The following is a 23,881-nucleotide window of genomic DNA, read 5'->3' as shown; positions in this document are numbered from 1 at the left end:
CACAAGTATGCATGCACATACACTCTCACACACACTCGCCCTTGATTGTTACCATGGTTAAAACTTAGAATTTGAGATTTTATTATTATTTTTTTTTGTCTGTACATTTGGTTATTCATGAATTGGTTAATTTTCCAACATCGCAGCAGCATTGGCAACATTGTTGTATGACAGATTCAGATACTGACTTTTGTGTTCCAGTGTTAACACCATACACATTCAGCATCTGTGACACATCTGGGGAGGAACACAAACCATACGAGGGCGGAGGAATCATTGTTCCTGTCAAACTGCCAAAGAAATTCCACTTTGTAAGTTTTTCACCAGGACCCATGTGACAAAAGTGTCATTAAACTGGCAACTTATGGCACTGTATGGCAAATCAACATCATCTAAATTATTAAAATTATCTTAAATAAATGAATCGATTGCTAAATCATTTTAACTCCAAATCTGATCCAGTGGATGCTATAATGCTCCTCGGGCCTGAAGATACTCCTTTACTGCCAGGGGCTTAGGTAGCACAACAGTCCTCATGCTGCATCCATCAGACATGCCAGAATCACAATCATCATAGGTGTCATTCCTTGTGCCTTGAATACTCCAGTATAAGCTGACACATTTAGACAAAACTGAAATATTTTACTGTTCATACTGGCCTTAAACCCAAATCACCCATGAAGATCCGGGCTAGAGTTGGTCTTCCGTAACCCATGCTTGTCATAAGAGGTGACTAAAGGGATCACTCACTGCCTTGACTGCCACATGTTATTGTATCCCAATTGCTTAGATTGATGCTCATGATGTTGATCACTGGATTAGCTGGTCCAGACTTGATTATTTACAGACCACTGCCATACAGCTAAGATTTTGTTGCATACAAAACTAACACTCACTCACTTAATAAACCCAAATCATTCAGATTCACCACTGTAAGCTCTTCAAGAACATAAAGTCATTTTTCCCAATGACCAGGTGAACCAGTCCTAATTATTCAAGCTGCATCAGGCCAACATTGATCTATAATAGAGTACATTGTGCCAAACAAACGGAGTTAGATATGCCCTGAACACATTCAGCACTGAAGTGAATGAGTGACTTAAGTGAATGGTTCAAATTATGTGAAGTGTGTAGTTGCCTGTACATTTACAGTGTAGAGGGTTGAGCCTGCAGGCTTATTCTCTCTGTCCTCAGGCCTTGAGTTGTCTCTGATAGAACCATTTACCTTCACCCTTGGCACTCACACCATTTAGCCATCTTGACCATCATTTAGCTGTAAATTGAGGACATACTTCTAAGAGGGTTTGTGTATAGATGAGAAGCTGTTGACTGGGAACCTACCACTGAGAGTATTATGGGCCCAGATAATCGAGTTGATGCATTAACTGAAACTGTTAGCAATTAGTGACTTTTGAAGTATGTTATTAATTTTATTTGGCCAGAAGTAAATCACTTTAAAGATGTTGAAGGAGACTTTTGACACAGAAAAGCTTCTGTCAAGGATAAGTTATCAACTGTTTGTCAGAAAGCATTCTTAAGACTTTCTTCGAAGGCATCTGAAACAATTATCTGTAGGCTGGACAACATTTTGATGATAACAGTTTTGTCCCCTTCATCCCTGTTCCTTAGTGACAGAATGAGTTATGACTAGACAATTTGACATCATATCTGTCCACCCCAGAAACAGTTTGCATTGAGAATGAAAATGTGAACACACAACGCCATATAGAAAGAAGTCAAATGGGTTTACATTCGGGATTACTCTCTCTCAGTAAAGTACAGATTCTAGTACTGAAATGGATGCACAAGTTCATCTTTTTCCAGAGCAGAACGTGAAAACCATTAAATACTTCTTCACCTATCTTGGTATATAGATAGGTCTGGTGGTGAACTGTGCCTTTTGTATATTTCTGAATTAAACTATTTCTTGCATTTTTGTTGAGGTGGACACCATAGTGATACTTTCTGGACCAGAACTTTCAAACTGTTTATTATTTCTTCACCAAACTTGGCACATAGATAGGTCTGGTAGTGAACTGGTGCCATTTGGTAGTTTTGGAGTTCCGAATAAAATGTTTGTTTCTCCATGGCAAATTGACTACGACTGAAATTGGTGGTATTGCTCTTTATCTGGTGCAGAACTATGAAGCTGTTTAATGTTTCTTCACTAAATTTTACATCTAGATAGATCTAGTGGTGAACTGGGTATTTTTTGTTTTGTATTTTTATAGTTTTGGATTTCTGAATAAGATCTCTTATTTTTTTTTTGCATTTCCATGGCAACAAGTTTTACTTTGACTGAAATTGGTCATGATCCTTTCCAGAACTTGAACATCTTTCTCTAGTCTTTTCCCACTTTATGGGTATTCAAAAACCTAATGACATAAATCAACTCAAGTGCCAGTATGAACCACAGTGATCTACATCAAACCCCCCATACATTTGACAGTCATAGCTAGCTGACATATTCATGAAGAGTATTTTACCATTGCAGGAGAGACTGATGACTTATCTTGTTACATTTCCTTTTGACTTGAAGAATATAACTTTCTACAAACCGATTACTTGTTGCTTATGAATGTTTCAAATTCTGTCAGCATTGTTATGCCGAAAGTCGAAGTTGACATCAGTTTCTTAGAATGCAGGTCTTTGTTCAACCACTCCAAAATTTATCTAGACATACCGGGAAGTCAATACTAGTGAGGTAGTCACATTTTGCTGAGTGACTAACACCTTTTTTATGTCATTGCTTGAATATTTGACAGCCAGCTGTGGCCTTGTGCTATAAATGTAGCTGTTACACCATGTTCAGTGGCAGTTGACGATGGCCTCCAACACGGATATTGGGAATGGAACGTGTGAATGGTAGCTGGCATTGTTATCCAACAATGACATAAACGTGCTGCTTCAAGGATGTCATTGGTTTCCTACGTACATCATTGTACTGTCCTTCACATATTACAGGAGTGTTTGTTGACAAGGGTCACCCTGACATGGACTGTGTTACCTGTTAAATGCAGGTCCAGATCAACAAGTATGGCCAGCTAATGCAGGTTTACATGAAAAATATACAAACAGCAGAATATTTACAATCACTACTGTAATTTGAGAAACATTGCATGTCCATATTACATCTTTTATACATGTACATTACATTTGGCAAGGACGTTTTCTAGAAACAGGTAATAATTGTGTGGCACATAGTTAAACTGTGTTCTCTCTCTTTGGCGCAATTATGTTGTCTTGGAAGAATATCATCATGATCTGCTCCAAACTACAGATGACTCACCATAGTCTCCATGTTGTTATTTATCCACATATCCATTTTAGAGAAAGTTTTCTCAACATATTTTGAAGCTAGCTTGTAGGATATTGTGTGTGTATCGGGCTGTGTATGTACCACAAAAATAGGGTTTATTTACAGAGAGACATTTTATTTGAAGCATGCTGTAGCAATATTACCAAGACAGTGTTCTGGCGCTGCTAATTCCCTGCTACTCTGTTTACTGTCCCTGTCTGCTTCTGTGGAAGTGGTAGTGGCAAGGTAGCACCCTAATCCTCCCTCCTACTCTGTATTGATCCATGGGCTTGAACCAAGGGTTGCTGTTACATGTATTTTTACATGTCTGTGATGCATGAGGCCGTATAAGTGTATGTTATTCTAACAACAAAATTGTGGAGTGGGTCTCACCTTAGATGATATTATGATGCTGACAAAATAGTTCTGGAATAGATAGTCATTGTAGGAGAAGCAAGATGTTTACTGCATCAATCATAATCTTTAAAACAAATACATCTGGAATAAGATGCTCAGTATGAATTGCCTTTACTATCACAGAATAGCCAACTATGCTCATTATGAATTGCCTTTACTATCACAGAATAGCCAACTATGCTCATTATGAATTGTCTTTACTATCACAGAATAGCCAACTATGCTTAGTGTGAATTATCTTTATTATCACAGAATAGCCAACTATCTTCAAATGAAATAAAGTGAAGCTTAACTTCATTGAAAAATACATTCATTAGTGGTAAAAAGAATTACAGGCTTATAGGCCTTGGGTCACTGGGAGATGACACGGAACATTTGGTCTATAATAGAGTACAAGTCCCAAACCTGCTTGTAGATCTGATAAAGGAGCCTATTAACGCTGATGACAACAATATCAGACTGATTTTGGACAGCATAATTCAGCACTGTATAATCCAGTTTCAGTATGACAGGACATGTTTTGTTTACGAAAGCATTTGAGGTTTGAACAAATCCTGTATAATCAAACGTGAATAATAATGGAAAATTGTTGAGCTCTGTTTTATGTACAAAATAGGCTTGGTCACTTTGGGCACCAAACTGGATCAGGTATTATGTGATGCTGGTTGAAACCACAGCAATATTCCAGCAATGTCATGGTAGTCTGTAAATATTGAGATCTGACAGTCAACCAGTAACCAGTGCTATACCAGCAAGAGCTGGCACTTGTCCTATCAGGGCGCAACAAGTCACCAAGCATGTCTACATGATCGTCCTCTCACAGTCATGGAACCAAGACCTATTTCCCCACCAAACTTCCCCCCAAAAGACAAGAATGTTCCCTGAATCCAGTTTAGGTTTAGTTGTAATATTTGCAACAGATGAGGGTTTATTTTTTGTTTATATCCGCTCAGACATGTGTCTTTCCCTTTCCAGAAATCTTTAGAGAGCCAACTCACTTGCCCCAGTTTGACCATTCCAGATCTGTCCAAGTTCCAGGTGAGTTGTGCATAACTTTGAAGAATGCTTCTTAGGTTTTGTAGATAGAGTGCCTGCCCACATCATCATCAAATATGTCAGCAGATAGTACATGTTGTTATGTTCTCTGGATCTCAGTGCAAAGGAGATAAAACAAGGACTCGATGATGTGGATTCAAGTTTACTATGTGTGGTAAGGTATCCATGACATGTCCATGTCATTAAATGTTTCATCTCACCTTGTTGCTTTAATACCACCAGACACCATTCACCCAGAGTAACAGCTCACATTTACAAGAGACCCATGAAAATCCAGGATAGGTCTGATCTTAGTAATACATACTTGTCGTAAGAGGTAATTAATGGGATCAGGTGGTTAGGCTCGCCGACTTGGTTGACACATGTCATTGCATCCCGTAGATTGATGTGCATGCTTTTGATCACTGTATTATCTGGTCCAGACTTGATTATTTATTGGTATTGATAATATTACATCTTCACCATATGGCTGAAACATTGCAGTGTGTTGTAAAACTAAACTCACTCACATTCACACATAAAGCAGTTGGATTCAATAAAACAAATAATTGAAAGATACATCAGATGAAATGTAAATGTAAATATGTGAATATTTCAGATGGGAATAACCAGAAGTTTCAGCTTTAAACCAGTGGCTGAGTGAACATATTTTTCCATACATCTGACATGAAAACCAAATTTTTTTTGGTCATTTCACATCTAGTAGAATTTGTGCATACATCACTTCATATAGATCGAAAACTATTGAAGTATTAGTCACTCTTGATTAGTTTTGACAGGAGGCCCAGTGGTATGATGATGGAGCATGCATGCTGTTATGGTTTGAATACTGCTGTTCATGGATGACAGGACATAGCATATGATTGTGTGATGGTAATGGTGGGTTGTGATGACCTTCCTTCAATGAGCAACAGATGCAATATTTTACTTGTTACACTCTATTCTACCTGGAGATGTTTGGATCTTGGACAGATAAATACATGGTGTTTCTAGTACAATGTCCACAGCAGATGTGGGTTGATACATACTTTTTGAGACAGGTATTTTATAGGATATATACTGTCGACCAAATATAAGGGAACTAAGAAACTGAATGCAGCAAATGTTGAGGTTACCATAGTGTTACATCCAACGCAACAATGACAATGAAATTCCACATAGTGCATTACCAACACGTGATGCATGTGCACACAGAAGTTAACGTCTGTAAACGTATTGGAGAACTCACAATCATTAATGCAGTAGAGTTGAACATATGCTGAAAAATGCCTCTGAGGCATTATCTCAATGAACAAACAAAATGGAGAATTGTGGAGATGATGGCATGGCAGACATCACCGGGACATTCTCAGTCGAAGGGTGTACGCGAGGGACCCCTCTCCCGTCAACCTGGCCCAGCTTGGTGCAGCTCTTCAGGAGGAATGGTGGGCAATAACATGGGCAACCATCTGGAAATTAATCAACAGTGTGCCATCAAGGTGTCGTGAATGTGTTGACACGCCACACCAGATATTGAACTTCATGCCCATATTTGATTTAGTGGACATTCAGAGCAATTTCACATTCACTGTCATTTCATCAGTTCCCTTATGTTTTGTCGGTAGTATATATATGAAACTCTTATTGCATTTTATTGTTTGCTGTATCCTCCCCATGTCTGTGATCTGCTACACTGTGTCCTGTCCCTATCTGTGATCTGCTACACTGTGTCCTGACGCAGTCTGTGATCTACTGTGCTGTCCTGATCCTGTCTGTGATCTGCTACGCTGTGTCCTGTCCCTGTCTGTAGTCTGCTACATTGTGTCCTGACCCTGTCTGTGATCTGCCACACTGTGTCCTGACAATGCTGACAATGTCTGTGATCTGCTATACTGTCTTGACCTTGTCTATGATCTGCTACACTACGTCCTGTCCCTGTCTATGATCTGCTACGTTCTGTCCTGTCCCAGTCTGTGCTCTGCTACGCTGTGTGATGACCTTGTCTGTGATCTGCTATCCTGTGTCCTGACCCTGTCTGTGATCTGATACACTGTGTCCTGACCTTGTCTATGATCTGCTACACTGTGTCCCGACATTGTCTATGATCTGATACACTGTGTCCTGACCTTGTCTGTGATCTGCTACATTGTGTCCTGACCCTGTCTGTGATCTGCTACACCGTGTCCTGACCCTGTCTGTGATCTGTTACACCGTGTCCTGACCCTGTCTGTGATCTGCTACATTGTGTCCTGACCTTGTCTATGATCTGCTACATTGTGTCCTGACCTTGTCTATGATCTGTTACACTGTGTCCTGACCTTGTCTATGATCTGCTACATTGTGTCCTGACCTTGTCTATGATCTGCTACATTGTGTCCTGACCATGTCTGTGATATGCTATGCTGTGTCATGACGCTGTCTGTGATGTTACTCTGTGTCTTGACCTTGTCTTTGATCTGCTACTGTGTCCTGACCCTGTCTGTGATCTGCTACACTATGTCCTGACCCTGTCTATGATCTGCTACACTGTGTCTTGACCTTGTCTATGGTCTCCTACACTGTCTCCTGATCTTGTTTGTGATCTGCTACACTGTCCTGACCCTGTCTGTGATCTGCTGTACTGTTTCCTCACCCTTTCTTTGACCTGCTACACTGTGTCATGTCCTGCCTGTGGTCTGCTGAAGATAAGTAAATGAACATATGAGTTACACACTAATGCAGACATAAATGTTAGGGTACATTTTTCTGTAATAGATTGCACAGGTGTATGTTACATATAGCTAACAAAAAAATTCTAAGATGCTTCGTGAAGTGATGGAAGGACTTGAGAGTACTTCAAGTACATTTTTTGACTTTATGTCACACTGAACTGATGTCACTATGCCATTTGAGCCTGATGAGACATACCCTTGGTAACTTGCCACTTGTCATTAACAGCCTCTAACATTGCAACTCCCCCCACCAGTTAACACTGTTTCATGGCCTGCAGCTGCTTCAGTCAGCTAACTGGGCCTATGTCCACAGTCCCACAGAGCATCCGTAGAATGTCATGTGACATCTCAGTTTAATGCTGATGTACAAATCTAAACTTTCAGAACTTTTTATCACTTGTTCAGTTGGAGGGGCAGACACCATCAGCATGTCTGAGTGTTTTAACCTTATAAGAGTCCAGTGTTATTTTGTGCTTTATTACAGTATACCTGAGGGTAGACTGAATTGTATTTGTTAAGTCGAGACTTCAAGTCATCAAACATGTGACGTTGGTTTGTAAAATGGGTCAAGATCATATTTTTATTTATAGTTATTTGTAACACATCTTATCCAAACCTAGAAATAGTATCATTAAATGGGAAATGTCTTGAAAAAGATTGCAGGGGGCACTAGATTTCATGTTTTAATGTCTTGCAATAAACATGTGCTCCCAACTCTCTCTGATGCAATTGAACAAAAAGCCCTTTAACTCCTGTGTTAAGGTAGCCAGGGGCTTGGGATTTTATTTTCAAGTTGCCTGATGTAAAACATGAAGTCAAATCTCAGATGATCCCATAATATTGGAATTGATGTCATAAGAGTGGAACACATATAATTTTGGCTAAGTGACATTAAGTAACATTAGCCTGGAGCCAAGTACTGCCTTCCACGATTTTGTTTGCCCAAACTAAAGGTAATGGTTTTGCATTAGAAATGTAGTAGTATGTTATGATCTAGAGGGCTTTCTGGAAATAGAAAGTTTCTTTAGTTTTAACATGAGGTTTTGTTACTTACTGCTAGTTATGCATTAGGCCAAGTAAAGAAGATGTTGTGGTTAGGAGTACATTTCTTTCAAATTTAGGGTTTTGTTTTTTTGTTTGTTTGTTTTTTCACAGTTTGTTTTAAAGTAAACTACAAACTAATAACATTTATCAACATGAAATTGTTTATTCAATCAAGCTTGCAGGCATCATGTCGACTTCTCTATCAGAATGACTAATGTCCATCAGTGCAAGGAAAAAAACATGGTATCTGAAAGCTTATTTTATTCAATCTGAAATAAAATAGGATTGGCTCCAGAAGTCAAGGGTCTGTTAGGTAATCAGAGCCACAACAATTTTTTTTATGGCATTAGGTCTTTTGTGTTCAGGATGGAATGTTATGTTACAATCAAGAGGATGGGTTACTTAGGGGTGGATGTCATTGGCAAGCGTTGTGACTTTACACACGTGATAACAGAACATTTTAAGTGTGGTTATTGACATATATCAACACACTGACCACCTTAGCCTTGCAGAGAACATAAGTAATGGAAATTGATATATGTTTACACATTGCTCACAGAATTCTATCTGGTTTAACAGATACACAGGTAAATTTTCCAACCAATAACCTTGTCCTCTGTTCATCATTCTAGTGCAGGTAAAATCACTGTATGAAATGTGAGTGTGTTTGCTGGGGCATCATCCTCTACAGACTTTACTAAGGAAATGTATACTCAGTTTGGGCCAGCCTTGATCCAGTGCGACATGCTAGGGATTGTGGGACTCTGACTGAGGTGGTGTCCACTGCTGTAACGTGGTGCTTGCGAGTGCTGACATTGTCGTTGGTGTCAGTTGTATGGCTTACGGTCATTAACAATGTAGGGGCGGTGGGGTTGAAGACCCTGTTCGATCCCTTACATGGGTACAATGTATGAAGCTTATTTCTAGTGTCTCCTGCCCTGGTATTGCTGGAATAAAAGTGGTGCAAAACCACACTCACTTACTCAGTCACTCTCTCACTCACTCACTTTAACATTATACACATTCCATGTACTTTTTCCCCTTTGCCCTTCACTAAATTTGGAGTAACATGTGTTTTATGCCACGTAGCAACAGAAGTCAGTGGTATTGGTAATTGAGTATAATCGCCAGGTAAGGTTTTTGGACACATCAACAGAGGTCGAAGCTACTGGCAATTGATTATAATGGTTAGGTTATTGGACACATCAACAGAATTCGGTGGTACTGGTAATAGAGTATAATGGCCAGATAAGGTTTTTTGGGGATAGCATCAGAGGTCGGTAGTACTGGTAATTGAATGTAATGGCCAGGTAAGGTTTTGGGACACATCAACAGAGGTCAGTGGTACTGGTAATTGAGTATAATGGCCAGGTAAGGTTTTTGGACACATCAACAAAGGTCAAAGGTACTGGCAATTGAGTATTTTACCCAGATAAGGTTTTTAGACACAGCATCAGAGGTCGGTGGTACTGGTAATTGAGTATAATGGCCAGGTAAGGTTTTTGGACACATCAACAGAGGTCAGTAGTACTGGCAATTGAGTATAATGGCCAGGTTAGGTTTAGGGCACATCAACAGAGGTCGGCAGTACTGGTAGCTGAATGTAATGGCCAGGTAAGGCTTTTGGACACATCAACAGAAGTCAGCGGTACTGGTAATTGAGCATAATGGTCAGGTAAGGTCTTTGGACGCATCAACAGAGGTCGGCAGTACTGGCAATTGAGTATAATAGCCAGATAAGGCTACTGGACGCATCAACAGAGGTCGGTGGTACTGGTTATTGAATGTAATGGCCAGAGAAGGTTTTTGGACACAGCATCAGAGCTTGGTGGTTTTGGTAATTGAGTATAATGGCCAGGTAAGGTTTTTGGACACATCAACAGAGGTGGAAGGTACTGGCTATTGATCATAATGGCCAGGTTAGCTTATTGGACTCATCAACAGAATTTGGTGGTATTGGTAACTGAGTATAATGGCCAGGTAAGGTTTTTGAACACAGCATCAGAGGTCGGTGGTACTGGTAACCGAGTATAATGGCCAGGTAAGGTTATTGGACACATCAACAGAATTTGGTGGTATTGGTAATTGAGTATAAGGGCCAGGTAAGGTTTTTGGACACATCAACAGAGGTGGAAGGTACTGGCTATTGATCATAATGGCCAGGTTAGCTTATTGGACACATCAACAGAATTTGGTGGTATTGGTATCTGAGTATAATGGCCAGGTAAGGTTTTTGGACACAGCATCAGAGGTCTGTGGTACTGGTAACTGAGTATAATGGCAAGGTAAGGTTTTTGGACACTTTAGTAGTATCAGTAGTGACTGATACAAGTCAGGTCAGGTACAATCACAGGAACAAACATGAAACCACAGTCACATGTTTGGGCTCCATGAAAGAAATCTTTTTCACTTTAAACTCAGTACCCATGAGCTTCAGCTGTGATGTGTGAAACCTCTGTCACAAACAAACTTCATAGATCTACAGCTATCATTAGTATGTTGCTGCATCAGGGCTACCAAATGATGAACAAATCATTGAAACTGAACTAATGTACACTGAAACAGAACAAAAATCACCAAAATAGGAAACTCTGAAAACTGCAACAATATACTCTAAAACTGAAACAAATGCTCTGAAATGGACAACTAACCATTTGAAATGGAAACAAAACTACAAGAGAGCCCTACAAGAGACAGTTGCCAAGTGTACAAAACTGCAGTCATAGCATCCTAAAACGGGTGGCGGTGGGGTAGTGTTGTGGTTAAGGCGTTCACTCGTCACGCCCGATTCCCCACATGGGTACAAAGTGTGAAGCCCATTTTCTGGTGTCCCCCTCCCCCCCTCCACCCTCCCCACGTGATATCACTGGAATATTGCTAAAAGCGGCATAAAACATGACTCACTCACTCACTCACTCATAAAACGGCATAAAAAGATGTCGAGGGGAGACAAACAGTGCTGGAGTATCACTGAGAATGTTTGGTATTGGTGAGTTGCTTTTTGCCTGCGATATGGACAATGCAACTCACTCACTTGAAGCTGTGCAATACAAAACTGTATGTTAAACTATATGTTTATATATGTCTCGCACACAAACTCTTTCATGTGTGCATAACCTGAAACCACATTAAAAACAAACCTTTTAAGAGTTAGCTAATATGTGAGTTTTGTTAAGAGTTAAACTTTGTTAAGGGTTTATGAACTAATTTTCACAGTACCCATGTGCATATAAAGCAGAATCAGCCATTTCCTTGAAGAAAGGGGGTTATTCACCAAACATACCTGAGTTAAGCCAAATTTCAGAATACTTCAGTCAGTGTGTGTCTGTGAACTGAAGGGCTTTAAAAACAGCATGACTGATAGTTAATCACATCTAGGATCACAAGGATGGCTGTGCACAAGATAAACAATGCTAGATGCTTGGTGAACATGGGTGATTGATGGAAATTGAACCAGTGAGATTTCACTTCCAATGTCACTCCATGTAATGTTGCATGGACAGTCGTATTTCAGAGGAAATCAATGGCTGAGGTCAGTCTGACCTGACGCTAACACCACTTCCAGGAAAACTGTTGAAGTTTCGGATGTGTCTGAATGGTGAAATATGTTTCATGATCGATATCACTGAAGGCAGGACTTGTGCATTACTCCATGTATTCAGTGCATTAAGTCAGTATGCTTAGTGCTTTGATTTGTTTTATTGCTTAAGACTGGCAAAATATTTCCATAATCCCAAATATTTTCAATAAGTAGATTTGAGGTCTTTTATGAAGATGTTGAATGAAGTATCGATGAGGGGTAATCATCATAGAGGATTGTAATACTGGTTAACTTGGATTAGAGTGCCTGGTCAGTCAGTACATTATATATGGAACATCAAAGTGATAACGTGCAAGACCAGCGTCACTGGCACGTTAGATGCGGGATAGAATAGGTCTTCAACATCCCATGCTTGCCACACAAAGCAACCATGCTTGTTGTAAGAGGCAACTAACGGGATAAGGTGGTCAGGCTCGCTAACTTGATTGACATGTCATTGGTTCCCAGTTGCACAGATCAGTGCTCATGCTATTGATCACTGGATTGTGTGGTCCAGACTGTTATCTACACTCTGCAACCATATGACTGGAATATTGCCGAGTGCAGTGAAAAAGTAATGTAACTCACTCACTCACTCACTCACTCACTCACTCACTCACTCACTCACCCAGATCAAACTGACTTGACTGAAACACCGTTCAAACAATAAACCAAACTCACCGTAAAGGATAAACTTTGTGCCATTCTGTTTCATCTACGGTCGTGGGTGGGGGGAGGCCCAACTGATATTGGTGGCCTTACATCAACACAGCACTGAAAAAGTGTGGCTTCTGGATGATCCTGTGCCAAGAATATATGCAAGCTTCTATACTGTGACTAGACAACTGGTACCATTCTTTATCATCAATTACCTCATTGTATGTCACCACAGTAAACACCTTAAATGTTACCTCTGATATTTCTCTAATTTCAAAACCTTTATTTTAATTATGTGTCATATTAGGATCAATTCCTTAAACAACTATGAATCAAGGCTGAAATGAACACTAATAACTATCTGTAATATAGATGATGAGTCTTGAAATTAAGTATGGCTTCTGATTTATGATCAGTTCTGTCATGTTAATTGCATAGTATCAGAATAAACCAAATGGATTTGCTTTCAATGATTTATGTAATATGGAGGCATATAGCAATGGTACTTCATACTTTACAATGGGATTCTTCCTTGTTTTATTGATTTTGTTAAATGCATTTTATATGTAAACTAGAACACGAAACACTCATTTCTAAGCTGTTCTTTGTGGATTTGGAAGACCCACATTCCACATGGACAAACTACATGCTGCTTATCTGTCACTGTTTGTGATGGACATGTAGCTGAGTGTTTGAACCTGTCAACCACAGGATGATCCACTTGGATAAGATGTCGAAAAAACTACAGATGAATTTAATTACGAACAATAGAGTTGTCCTTTTTCTCTTTTTCCAAGTTCTTTGAAGCTGGATATTGCTTCTGGAATAATAATTGACTGTCTTCTGTCGTGAAAACATGTCATTGATATGGACAATGTGTGTTTTGTGTTTTCAGATCAACCTGACATATTGCCATGATTAGTCTCCGTAATATGAAATTGTTTTGGCCCAAATAACTGATTAATCTGTCATTGGTGCACTCTTTGCAGCTGTACAGATATCTTTTGCAAGAACAATTTCCATAGAAATCAATTCCTAATGTCAAGATGACTTTGGTGAACTGTTTCATCTGTAGCTCACTGGAATCGAGTTCTGTTTGAAGAGCATCATTGTCCCAATACTGCCCATATACTGGGCACATGTCTGTGTAACAGTATGGTCCTTGCAGGGCTAGTAGATTGTCGGAACTGGGAATCCCTTTTCATGCATGTAAATGTTTCAGGATAATTAACAAGTTTAGTATGAACTGTATGGTTTCATTTGTCAAATGAATTGGGAGTTATTGTGACAGAAATTTTACCTTAACTATTGTTTCAGAAAATATATTTGTATTTGTCCTATTCTGTGTGTTTATAGAAGCATAATGCCTATAAGTGTTGTGAGGCTCTACTTATGGTACTTAACTGTTTCCTGGCTCCCTTTGCATGTGCCAACAAACATATATTCTAGAACCATTCTGGTTCCAAATTGTGCGACTGCCAGTTATGACTTTACTGTACCGAACCAAGTATACAACCATCTTTGGCTGTCACAACTGTCATAATGGTTCCCTAATTTAGTGATGGTTTGATTGGAAATTTGTAATTATTGTTCCTGCAAGGATTATCGGTTCGTTATTGTCAGCTGATAACCTTATGATCATCGGAAAAGGTACGAAACATTGTTCGTCACCTGAAGGACTGAACAGCCTTTATACACCCTTATCAGTGTTATGTTTACAAACCATTCTGTTCTTATTCACCATATTGAGTGAGTTTGGCAACCTTTGGTTGATACCATGAGTATCCATGTTAGGAAAGTTTCAGGGTAGAATGTAGTTTGCCAGGTAATAATGCATGGGAACCTGAGACCTACGTCTGTTTCAAGATGAAACCTTCCACTCAAGCTTAAGGCCCTATCACTGTGTGTGACACAGGTGATTACATTGTGTTGTATTCTGTGAAAGTACAACATTCTTCAGTCCAGTTATTAGCTTGGATAATCCTGTTGTCAAGAGTTATCCTGAATTGATGAATTAAATGAATGACATCCAAGATGTATGAAAGCATGCGGCTCCTTACACACTCATCTTTATCAGTTGGGTTTTTGTGAGACTTGTGACAAGATCATTAATGTTGACAGATGTGCTGATTATTGATGCTTCTCTGCCTTCCAGGCTCCTCCTAATCTCCACCTTGCATTCCTTGCTCTAGACAAGTTTCTGCAGATCAACAAACGACTACCCCATATCTGGTGAGTTGAAGCTAAACGTACATGTTAACTAGTATGGAGTCCTACATAGATAAAAAAAATTAAGAATAAAAACAATATAATAATTCTCATCATTCATACTTTGCTGTCCATTTTTAGTTTCATGAAGAATATGTTCAAGAATAGGAATAAACACTACACTGACCACTGACATTATACTGGCCTGGCTGAATCCAGAAGTAATACTAGATAATCAATACCATTCATATTTTACTGATTCCACGGACCTACAACAAACATCAGACAGTCAACACCATCCTTGCATGTTTTACTGATCTCAGAACCACGACAAATGTCAGTCAACACCATTCTTGCATGTTTTACTAATCTCACTGCTCTACAGCAAACATCCGTTGACGCTATTAATTGTAGACATGTCACTGTAGTCTTTTGTGTTCTTTAACCTCTTTTGATCGACCAATACATTTAGTGTTTGTGTTATATTCTCGTTTTATCTATATTTGAGTTTTGTTGTTTCACCATGCTCCAGCAGTCGCTCAAAACACCTTTCCCCAGCACAGTATAGATCTCCTCCTCAGAACGCACCAAACCAGTGCTACCGAGACCACTAGGTCAAGATGCTTGTACCCACCAATGTCATCTGAATTTCTTCAAGGGCCCTGTGATTCCACCTTTTTGTCAAGTCTGATCCAGGCTATTTACACTAATGCAGTCTCCCCATTTACTCTGTTGTAGGTGTGCTAATGATGCCTGTCAAATCATCTCCATGGCAACTGACCTCAACAAGCAATTGGAATCCAAGGTAATATTGCTTTTGGGACAATGTCTAAACACAAAGGGTCTTGGGCTAGCCTAATGGTATAAGCAATCACTAGTCAAGCCAAAGAACCGGATGATATTCCCAACGTGGGTACTGCCATGTTGTTGCTAAAGGTGTCTTGAAACAACACTCAGTAGTAAACATTGTATAGAGAATGTCTAAGTAAGTATTTCTACATTTAACCAACCCCATGTAAGTGAGGACATTTTTACAGTGGTGTAGCTACCATTATGCTCATGATTGTTGCTAAAATAGTCAGGCAAGCCCTCAGTGCTACCTAATATTAGAGCTTTGCAACCTATCGTGTTCACAAGAAAACAATTGGCTTGCTACGCACCTGTTTAAGGTTTTGTGGCATTTGTCTTCACTGTGAAGATCTGGGTGAGAATTGGTCTTCAGAAACCCATGCTTGTCGTCAGAGACAACTAACAGGATCAGGTGCTCAGACTCGCAGACTTAGTTGACATATGTCATCTTATCCTAGCTGTTTAGGTCAATGCTGGTGCTGTTGATAACTGGATTGTCTGGTCCAGACTTGATTATTTACAGACCCATGCCATATAGCAAGACTATTGCTGAGCTTGGCATTAAACAATCAACTGACCGAACCCAATTTCACAGTAGAGTGAATTTCTTTTGAGACATTGATTCGTCCTGTCAAGGGACAAAGTCATCCATCCCCTAGGTCATAAACTGAAGACAAACTGTAAGTTTAATAATCTGCATGTTGCAGGTTGCAGTCCTTGATGAAGATATTCTTCGAAGAATGTCCTTCACCTCTAGAGGCTGCTTGGCAGTGCTATGTGCAGCTATTGGAGGATTCGTGGCCCAGGAGGGACTCAAGGCTCTGACGGGGAAGTTTACCCCCCTTAATCAGATGGTTTGTTGACGCGCATTGACCTCGTCATTTCTGCTTAGTACTGTCCAATATTGTTTAAAATAGTGTAAAAGAATTCATATTGTCTGTTGTAATGGTTTGAGATAACAGAGAGAATTTTCAGAAACCAAAGAGAAATACGAGAGATATTTGCTTGTCGTGAATGCAGCACTATCAGGGTGTATGTAAATATCAGTGCTCATGCTGCTGGAGGTGAAGGGGTGACAACTCAGATCTTCCTCATTGATCTCACTGTCCCCATGGGGCTCTGGGATAGCCTAGTGGTTAAAGTGTTCACTGGTCATGCAGAAAACCAAGGATTGATTCCCAAATAATGTGTGAAGCCCGTTTCTGGTGTCCCCCTCTGTGATATTGCTGGAATATTCCTAAAAGCTGCGTAAGACTAAATTCCCTTCCTGTCCCAGTCTGGGTGGGTATCGGTGTAGCAGTCACACCTTGAACTATACACTGACTCCATTTTACTCCTTATCAACAGCAGTGAAGTGAGGAATCTTCAGTGGTTTGTTGCTGATATGTAATCAGGAGTGAGCTGACACCTGTGATGTAAGATGCATGGAAATAAGACTTGATTTGGGTATTTCCAAATAGTTAGTTAGCATCCTGCCTTTGTAATTATGGAAGTTGCAGTTTAAGTGAGACCAGTGTTTGTGAAGTGAGATGAAGCTGTTGGTTTGTAGATGTTATTCATTATTTATTAACTGTTCAAGTCATCAGGGATATTTTATGCCAATCTAATTTGGATACTTGGAACCCTCGAGAGTTCAAGATAACTTGTAATTCTATTTACCAGTTTGACAGATCCGAGTGCTAATGGTGATAAAAATAGATGAAAATTTCAGTGGAACTGATAGGTGAGTTCAAGACAGCCCGGAATTGGACAAGTACAACTTTTAGGTGCAACAGGTTTTTGTTTTGAGGTATTCAGTGAATAACGGGGGTAGTCTTGTTATCGGTATCAGTTAATCAGGATGTTTTGCAGCCATGACTAGCAAGGTTATTTACCAGAGAAATTGCCGTACCAAAATACCCCTTCAGTATGTCTTGTACAATTCAAAGAGAAAATAAAAAAGAGGTAGAATTTAGATTATATTTTTTAAATATCTTTTTCTAAGAATGTGTTTGATCTTTTCTGAATCTTTGATTCGTAAACACTCTGGTTGCTGTGTTTGGTTTTAGAAAAAAAGGATGAATCGGGAACTTTACACTAGTAACCTTGTCATATTTTTCTGATCTTTTGAACATATATATGGTTTCTCCTTGATCCATGTATGTCATGAATGAACTCCAATTTTTCATTATGACAAAAGATTTGTCTACAAATAGCCTGTGTTTGATGACATATGATTGAATTTCGTCACAATTCATCTGAGTGGTGATCCTGGGAACATGTTTGCAATGTTGTAGCATTAGCTAACATGGTTTGTAATGAGTCCACATGTAATTGGGTTTGGGAGTTTGTTTACTGACAGATTACATTAATAAACCTTGACCACAGCTTGCACAAGCAGGATTTTTTTAGGCACTGTTATAAAGATGGATGTTGTTATGAACTTTATCTTCAGAGGAGTAATGTTATAAATCTCAAATATTTTGTCATAAGCACCCAAAACATACCAGTAAATGTTTGCCAAATTCAGAAGGAAGGCATTTTGATTGTTTGTTCCAATGTGACTTATGGAAATATCACCATAATCGACCACCATAATCGAAGCTGTCGGAGGGTTTGTGTTTTTTCAGCCTGATAGGAGCGTACTGGTAATTAAGTTGTCAGCTGCTTGATAGACTTTCTTCAGTTATGGATGTAAAAGTGTGTATGGCTTATACACTGTATGCATAAAGATAAATATTTTAAATACCTTGATTACATCTATTAAACTGTCATATGACATTTGAATAAAATACTTCTCTATGTCTGTCTGTCAGATAAACAAGATATATATATATATTATATACTGTACAAATGAAGCTCCAGAATCTCTAGACAACTGGTTAGGCATTGAGTCATACATCCTCGATATTTCAAGGGTATACATTTCAATAAATCTCCACGGCGTCCTGGATGAGTTTACTTTTGTGATGAATTTATTACCTTCCTTGGCTGACTTTTTATCCAATCAGGTGTCTATGCTGGGAAATTGAACATACCAATCACAACTCATTTTCACTTCTTAAATTATCTAAATGATTAATCTTTGCAACACAAATCATGCCGAGGTATGCTGAAAGGGGTAGAAGGAGTTCTTCCATATATTTTTAAAAGTTGCAGACCTGTCAATTTGTCTGTATGATTTCCCCCCAAATCTGAGTTGCACTGAAAACAAACCTTCAAACGAAGAATCTACAAGTTGGGATGTTTATTCATTAATGCTGTATTTTGTTTACCTGAGTAAAGCATAAATATGGCTGATATTCCTGTGGGAAACCTTGTTAGTAAATCGGTGCTAACTTGTTGTCTTGCAGCTCTATCTGGATGCCATGGAGGTGATGCCTGGCCTCGATGCTGATAAGCAGCAGTTTCAAACAAGGTATATACTGGTACTACACAAGTCCATACAGGGTATATATGTTGTATCAGAGCTATAAGCATGCATCAGCTTTGCACTCCCAACCACATTTACAGTGTCCTTTCTTGTTGCACCTATTGCATCTAGTCCCCTGCTGCGATATTGTTGGAATAATGCTAAAAACAGCATCAAACCAAACTGACGGGCTGGCTCCCTCCCTCCCTCCCTCACTCACGGAATGTCTCATTCTTCTAGTTTACACTGAATGCTTGTATCTGTTCAACCAGGGGAGACCGCTATGACCTGCTGAGGGCTTGTGTAGGAGAGGATATATGTCAGAAGTTGGCCAATATCAAACTATTCATGGTGAGTGTGGTCTTATATGTACATAATCTTTGTCTTTCACATCCCTAACAAGAGAATCTTGTCAGAATAATCTCAGTGCAAACTAATTCGGTCCTCAGGCAAACCTACTGGGGTATTTATATATGTGAAGTGATGTTTGATCTCAGATCCACTGATAGAGTGAGTTGAGATTTGTAGTCATTCTGGCAATACTGCAGCAATGTCATGACTAACACATTTCACCCATTTATAATAAGTAGAACATTAGGTGTTAGGAGACCCTTATTGTTTGTGTTCCTGACGCATGCAGTTTCCTTCTTCACTTTAACACATGTTTAGGGCTATGTGTCCCATGATCAAAGAGAATGAAGAAATTACAATATTTTGTGTCAGGGTGTGTATACCAATATCATGATTATACTAACATGTAGTTTGCTGTAAGACGTGAACAGTAATCTGATGCTCTTCTTCCATTAAGTCCTTGTTATTATTGTCACTGTGATTGGTGTTGAATTTAGATTGGGAGACTCATTATAGCACTAAGACTGCTATGTGGCATGCACTTCATGAGTATTTAAATTATTTCTGGATATGTCTAACTATTGATTGCTGTTTTCTTGTAACATGAATAGTCATCATGGAACTAGGAAATACTTGTGTCAGGTCATTCAAGAACTGTCTTCAGTGAGGGACTTACAGTTAAACCATGATTTCGATGAGATTATCCTGTAAATTTCTGATTTCCTTTACTACCTTTTTTGAAAAATAATCAATATATGACATCATCTCAACAGTGATGCATATGGGCAGCATTAGGAGGCACATGTCCAAATATGCCAGGATACACGTCTCCCAGTGCAGGAGGCTTACCTTTACACTTTACTTTGTAGCACCTTTAGTGGAATATGTACTGGAGCTAAAAGATGACCACTCAAGTGTGAGCAGAATTACAGATATAATAGAAAGTAATGGCTTATGTCGAAAGGTCTGGCTGCTGGCAAAGGGAGATAACACATGTGGGAACACATGGCCTGGAATAATTGCTAACTGGACCCTCCAGTGGGGTGATTAATCTGTCTATTTGTTGTTTATTACTATGATTAATGTTATATTGCAAAGATTTAGCCTGTCAATGTTGCCAGATTGGATGTGGAGCTATTGGCTGTGAGATGCTCAAAAACTATGCCTTAGTGGGGATTGGTTCTGGAGCTAAGGGCAAGGTAGGTCAACACACTTATCTTATCTCAGGTCTGTCTTATCCACACAATTAACTGTCTTGAATCAGATGATATAATTGAAATAGTGATCAGTGCAGTATCAGCTCTTGTAATCTAATGCTAGTATTTTTATGTTTTATCTGTAAAACTGCCAGATTGAATGTACCAATTTCACAGTATAAATTCAGAGGTTGATATATACTAGGCACCATTAACAAAGGTTAAAATGTTATATAGCACATGTAGATAAAAGATTCTCAGAAATAATGGAGTGTCATCATAATGTTTAATGTTTTGACAAACATGACACATCATGACATACAAGCAAAAAGTTTAAACAGCTCTGACAAACAACAGTTATAGAAAAAAAACTCCCAAAAATGAACATTTTGCTGACAAACATGAACCTCTTTGCAATTTGTTCTCATGCTCCTTATCAAGTTGAGAAAGCTTGCAGAATCACATTCCATTGCTCTGCTGAAGCTCTGTGGAGTCCTAGGAGATCCTATGAACTATTCTTCAGATGTTAAAGATAAGTAAAACATATTTCTCTTTCTAGATAACCATCACTGACAATGATCTGATAGAGAAGTCCAATCTCAACAGACAGTTTCTATTCAGACCTCATCACATCAGGGTAGGTGGCAGTGCTCTCTCAGGTATAGTCAAATGTCAGTGTGCTGGCTGGTGATATCTGAGACAAGGCATAGTCCAAGCATAATCCACAGTTCTACTTATGTTGTATGTGTCTGATATGCCTTAAGAGTGTCACTGAATCTCAAGGAGATCTGTTTCTTGTCAGTTTCTTAGGCAGTTACAGACTGTGTCTGATGTTATTGAAGATGTAATACAAGTTCTTTGTATTTACAGCCTGTGTCTGGTGTTATTGAAGGTGTAATACAAACTGTTTGTAGTTACAGCCAGTGTCTGGTGTTATTGAAGGTGTAACAGAAACTGCTTGTAGTAACAGCCAGTGTCTAGTGTTATTGAAGGTGTAACAGAAACTGCTTGTAGTAACAGCCAGTGTCTGGTGTTATTGAAGGTGTAACAGAAACTGCTTGTAGTAACAGCCTGTGTCTGGTGTTATTGAAGGTGTAATACAAACTGTTTGTAGTTACAGCCAGTGTCTTGTGTTATTGAAGGTGTAATACAAACTGTTTGTAGTAACAGCCAGTGTCTGGTGTTATTGAAGGTGTAACAGAAACTCTTTGTAGTAACAGCCAGTGTCTGGTGTTATTGAAGGTGTAACAGAAACTGCTTGTAGTTACAACCTGTGTCTGGTGTTATTGAAGGTGTAATACAAACTGTTTGTAGTTACAGCCTGTGTCTGGTGTTATTGAAGGTGTAATACAGACTGTTTGTAGTTACAGCCAGTGTCTGGTGTTATTGAAGGTGTAATACAAACTGTTTGTAGTTACAGCCAGTGTCTGGTGTTATTGAAGGTGTAATACAGACTGCTTGTAGTAACAGCCTGTGTCTGGTGTTACTGAAGGTGTAATACAAACTGTTTGTAATTACAGCCAGTGTCTGGTGTTATTGAAGGTGTAACAGAAACTGCTTGTAGTTACAACCTGTGTCTGGTGTTATTGAAGGTGTAATACAAACTGTTTGTAGTTACAGCCTATGTCTGATAATATTGAAGGTGTAACAGAAACTGCTTGTAGTTACAGCCTGTGTCTGATGTTATTGAGGGTGCAACACAAGCTCTTTGTAGTTACAACCTGTCTTGTGTTATTGAAGGTGTAACAGAAACTGCTTGTAGTTACAGCCTGTGTCTGATGTTATTGAAGGTGCAACACAAGCTCTTCGTAGTTACAACCTGTCTTGTGTTATTGAAGGTGTAACAGAAACTGCTTGTAGTTACAGTCTGTGTCTGGTGTTATTGAAGGTGTAACAGAAACTGCTTGTAGTTACAGTCTGTGTCTGGTGTTATTGAAGGTGTAACAGAAACTGCTTGTAGTTACAGCCTGTGTCTGGTGTTGTTGAAGGTGTAACACAAGTTCTAGCTTGATTTCCATTATCTTTTCTTCTACATGGCAACAGGAAATGTTTGATTTGTCTGTTCATGTTTCAGAAACCCAAGTCCACAACAGCAGCACAGTCTGTCCTGGACATTAATCCAGGTAGGTAGAAACCGATGACAGTCTTAAGTACTTAGATCTTGCTTCGGTTTCAACCAGCCTGATTTGTGTCCTGCACATTTTACATGTCACTGCAGCAATGAGACACATGACCTCGCCCCGAACTCTGACATGCTGTTTGTGAAATGCACTGTCAGCACTGTTGTTCAATTGACCTAACAGTGAAACAACAGCAGCTGGGAATTACCAGGTGGTTCTAACTTCTTGTAAAGGAACGAAATGATACAGAATATACAGGCTGTGCATCCAGTCTGCAATGGTTAGAACTGATATAGACAACATTGATAGCTGAAGTGTCATCAGAATTATGCAGTCAGTAAGTCTAATGCTCATCTTGCTTTGTTTTCTACAGCATTGAAGATAGAAGCACAGCAACAAAAAGGTACGTTTTGTCCAGACTATTACTTTGTATATCCTCTTGGAACTACAGCATGCCTTCATCTTACATGAGTTCAGGCTAAGTCATGCTTCTGTTCAATGACACCTCATGCGGTATCCACATTTGACTGTGACCAGTGATAAACATACATTTAGTGTGGGACAAACAAATTAACTGATCAATCAGAAGAACATGCTTGATGATATTCGTGATACTGTGTTTATGTATGAGTTCTTTCTTGGTTTTGATTCCCTTATTTACAGGTCCACAACATCTCTGTGGAATATTGCCATTAAAACCAAAAAACAAACAAACAAAAATTACTTCTTAAACTTTTCTAACCCAAGCTTGTGGTTTTCATTTAAATGGCAAACATCTCTCACCTTCAGATTTGCTTTCTTTCCTCATTATGAAGTTGAGTGGTGTGACTGTAAAGATGTCCATAGTGATATAAATCTCCCTCCCTCCATGTCACATGACACTTCTCACAACATTGTGAAGCGTAAATGACTTATAATCATCGCAAACTATGTTTTTCATTCCACAGTCCTCCCACCTAGTCTCTCCAACATGTCCTTCCCTCCTTTTGTTAAATGACAGTTCTGAATGAAAGCTAGTAATATT

General features: G+C 39.2%; 1 protein-coding gene across 1 annotated transcript in view; it reads left to right on the top strand.

The window, feature by feature from the left end:
• LOC137278100 (ubiquitin-like modifier-activating enzyme 6) overlaps window positions 1–23,881 on the top strand; it is a 78,653-nt gene that overhangs the window by 44,231 nt on the left and 10,541 nt on the right. Inside the window, exons 10-20 of the mRNA XM_067810219.1 lie at window positions 202–311; window positions 4,691–4,753; window positions 14,898–14,974; window positions 15,689–15,755; window positions 16,507–16,653; window positions 19,132–19,196; window positions 19,463–19,541; window positions 20,663–20,740; window positions 21,297–21,374; window positions 22,812–22,860; window positions 23,231–23,260. Coding sequence (XP_067666320.1) covers window positions 202–311; window positions 4,691–4,753; window positions 14,898–14,974; window positions 15,689–15,755; window positions 16,507–16,653; window positions 19,132–19,196; window positions 19,463–19,541; window positions 20,663–20,740; window positions 21,297–21,374; window positions 22,812–22,860; window positions 23,231–23,260 — 843 coding nt within the window. The remainder of the gene's footprint in view (window positions 1–201; window positions 312–4,690; window positions 4,754–14,897; window positions 14,975–15,688; window positions 15,756–16,506; window positions 16,654–19,131; window positions 19,197–19,462; window positions 19,542–20,662; window positions 20,741–21,296; window positions 21,375–22,811; window positions 22,861–23,230; window positions 23,261–23,881) is intronic.

Source organism: Haliotis asinina, chromosome 3 (genome assembly GCF_037392515.1).
Source record: "Haliotis asinina isolate JCU_RB_2024 chromosome 3, JCU_Hal_asi_v2, whole genome shotgun sequence".
NCBI lineage: Eukaryota > Metazoa > Mollusca > Gastropoda > Lepetellida > Haliotidae > Haliotis > Haliotis asinina.
This window is presented reverse-complemented; position numbering and strand designations above follow the sequence as displayed.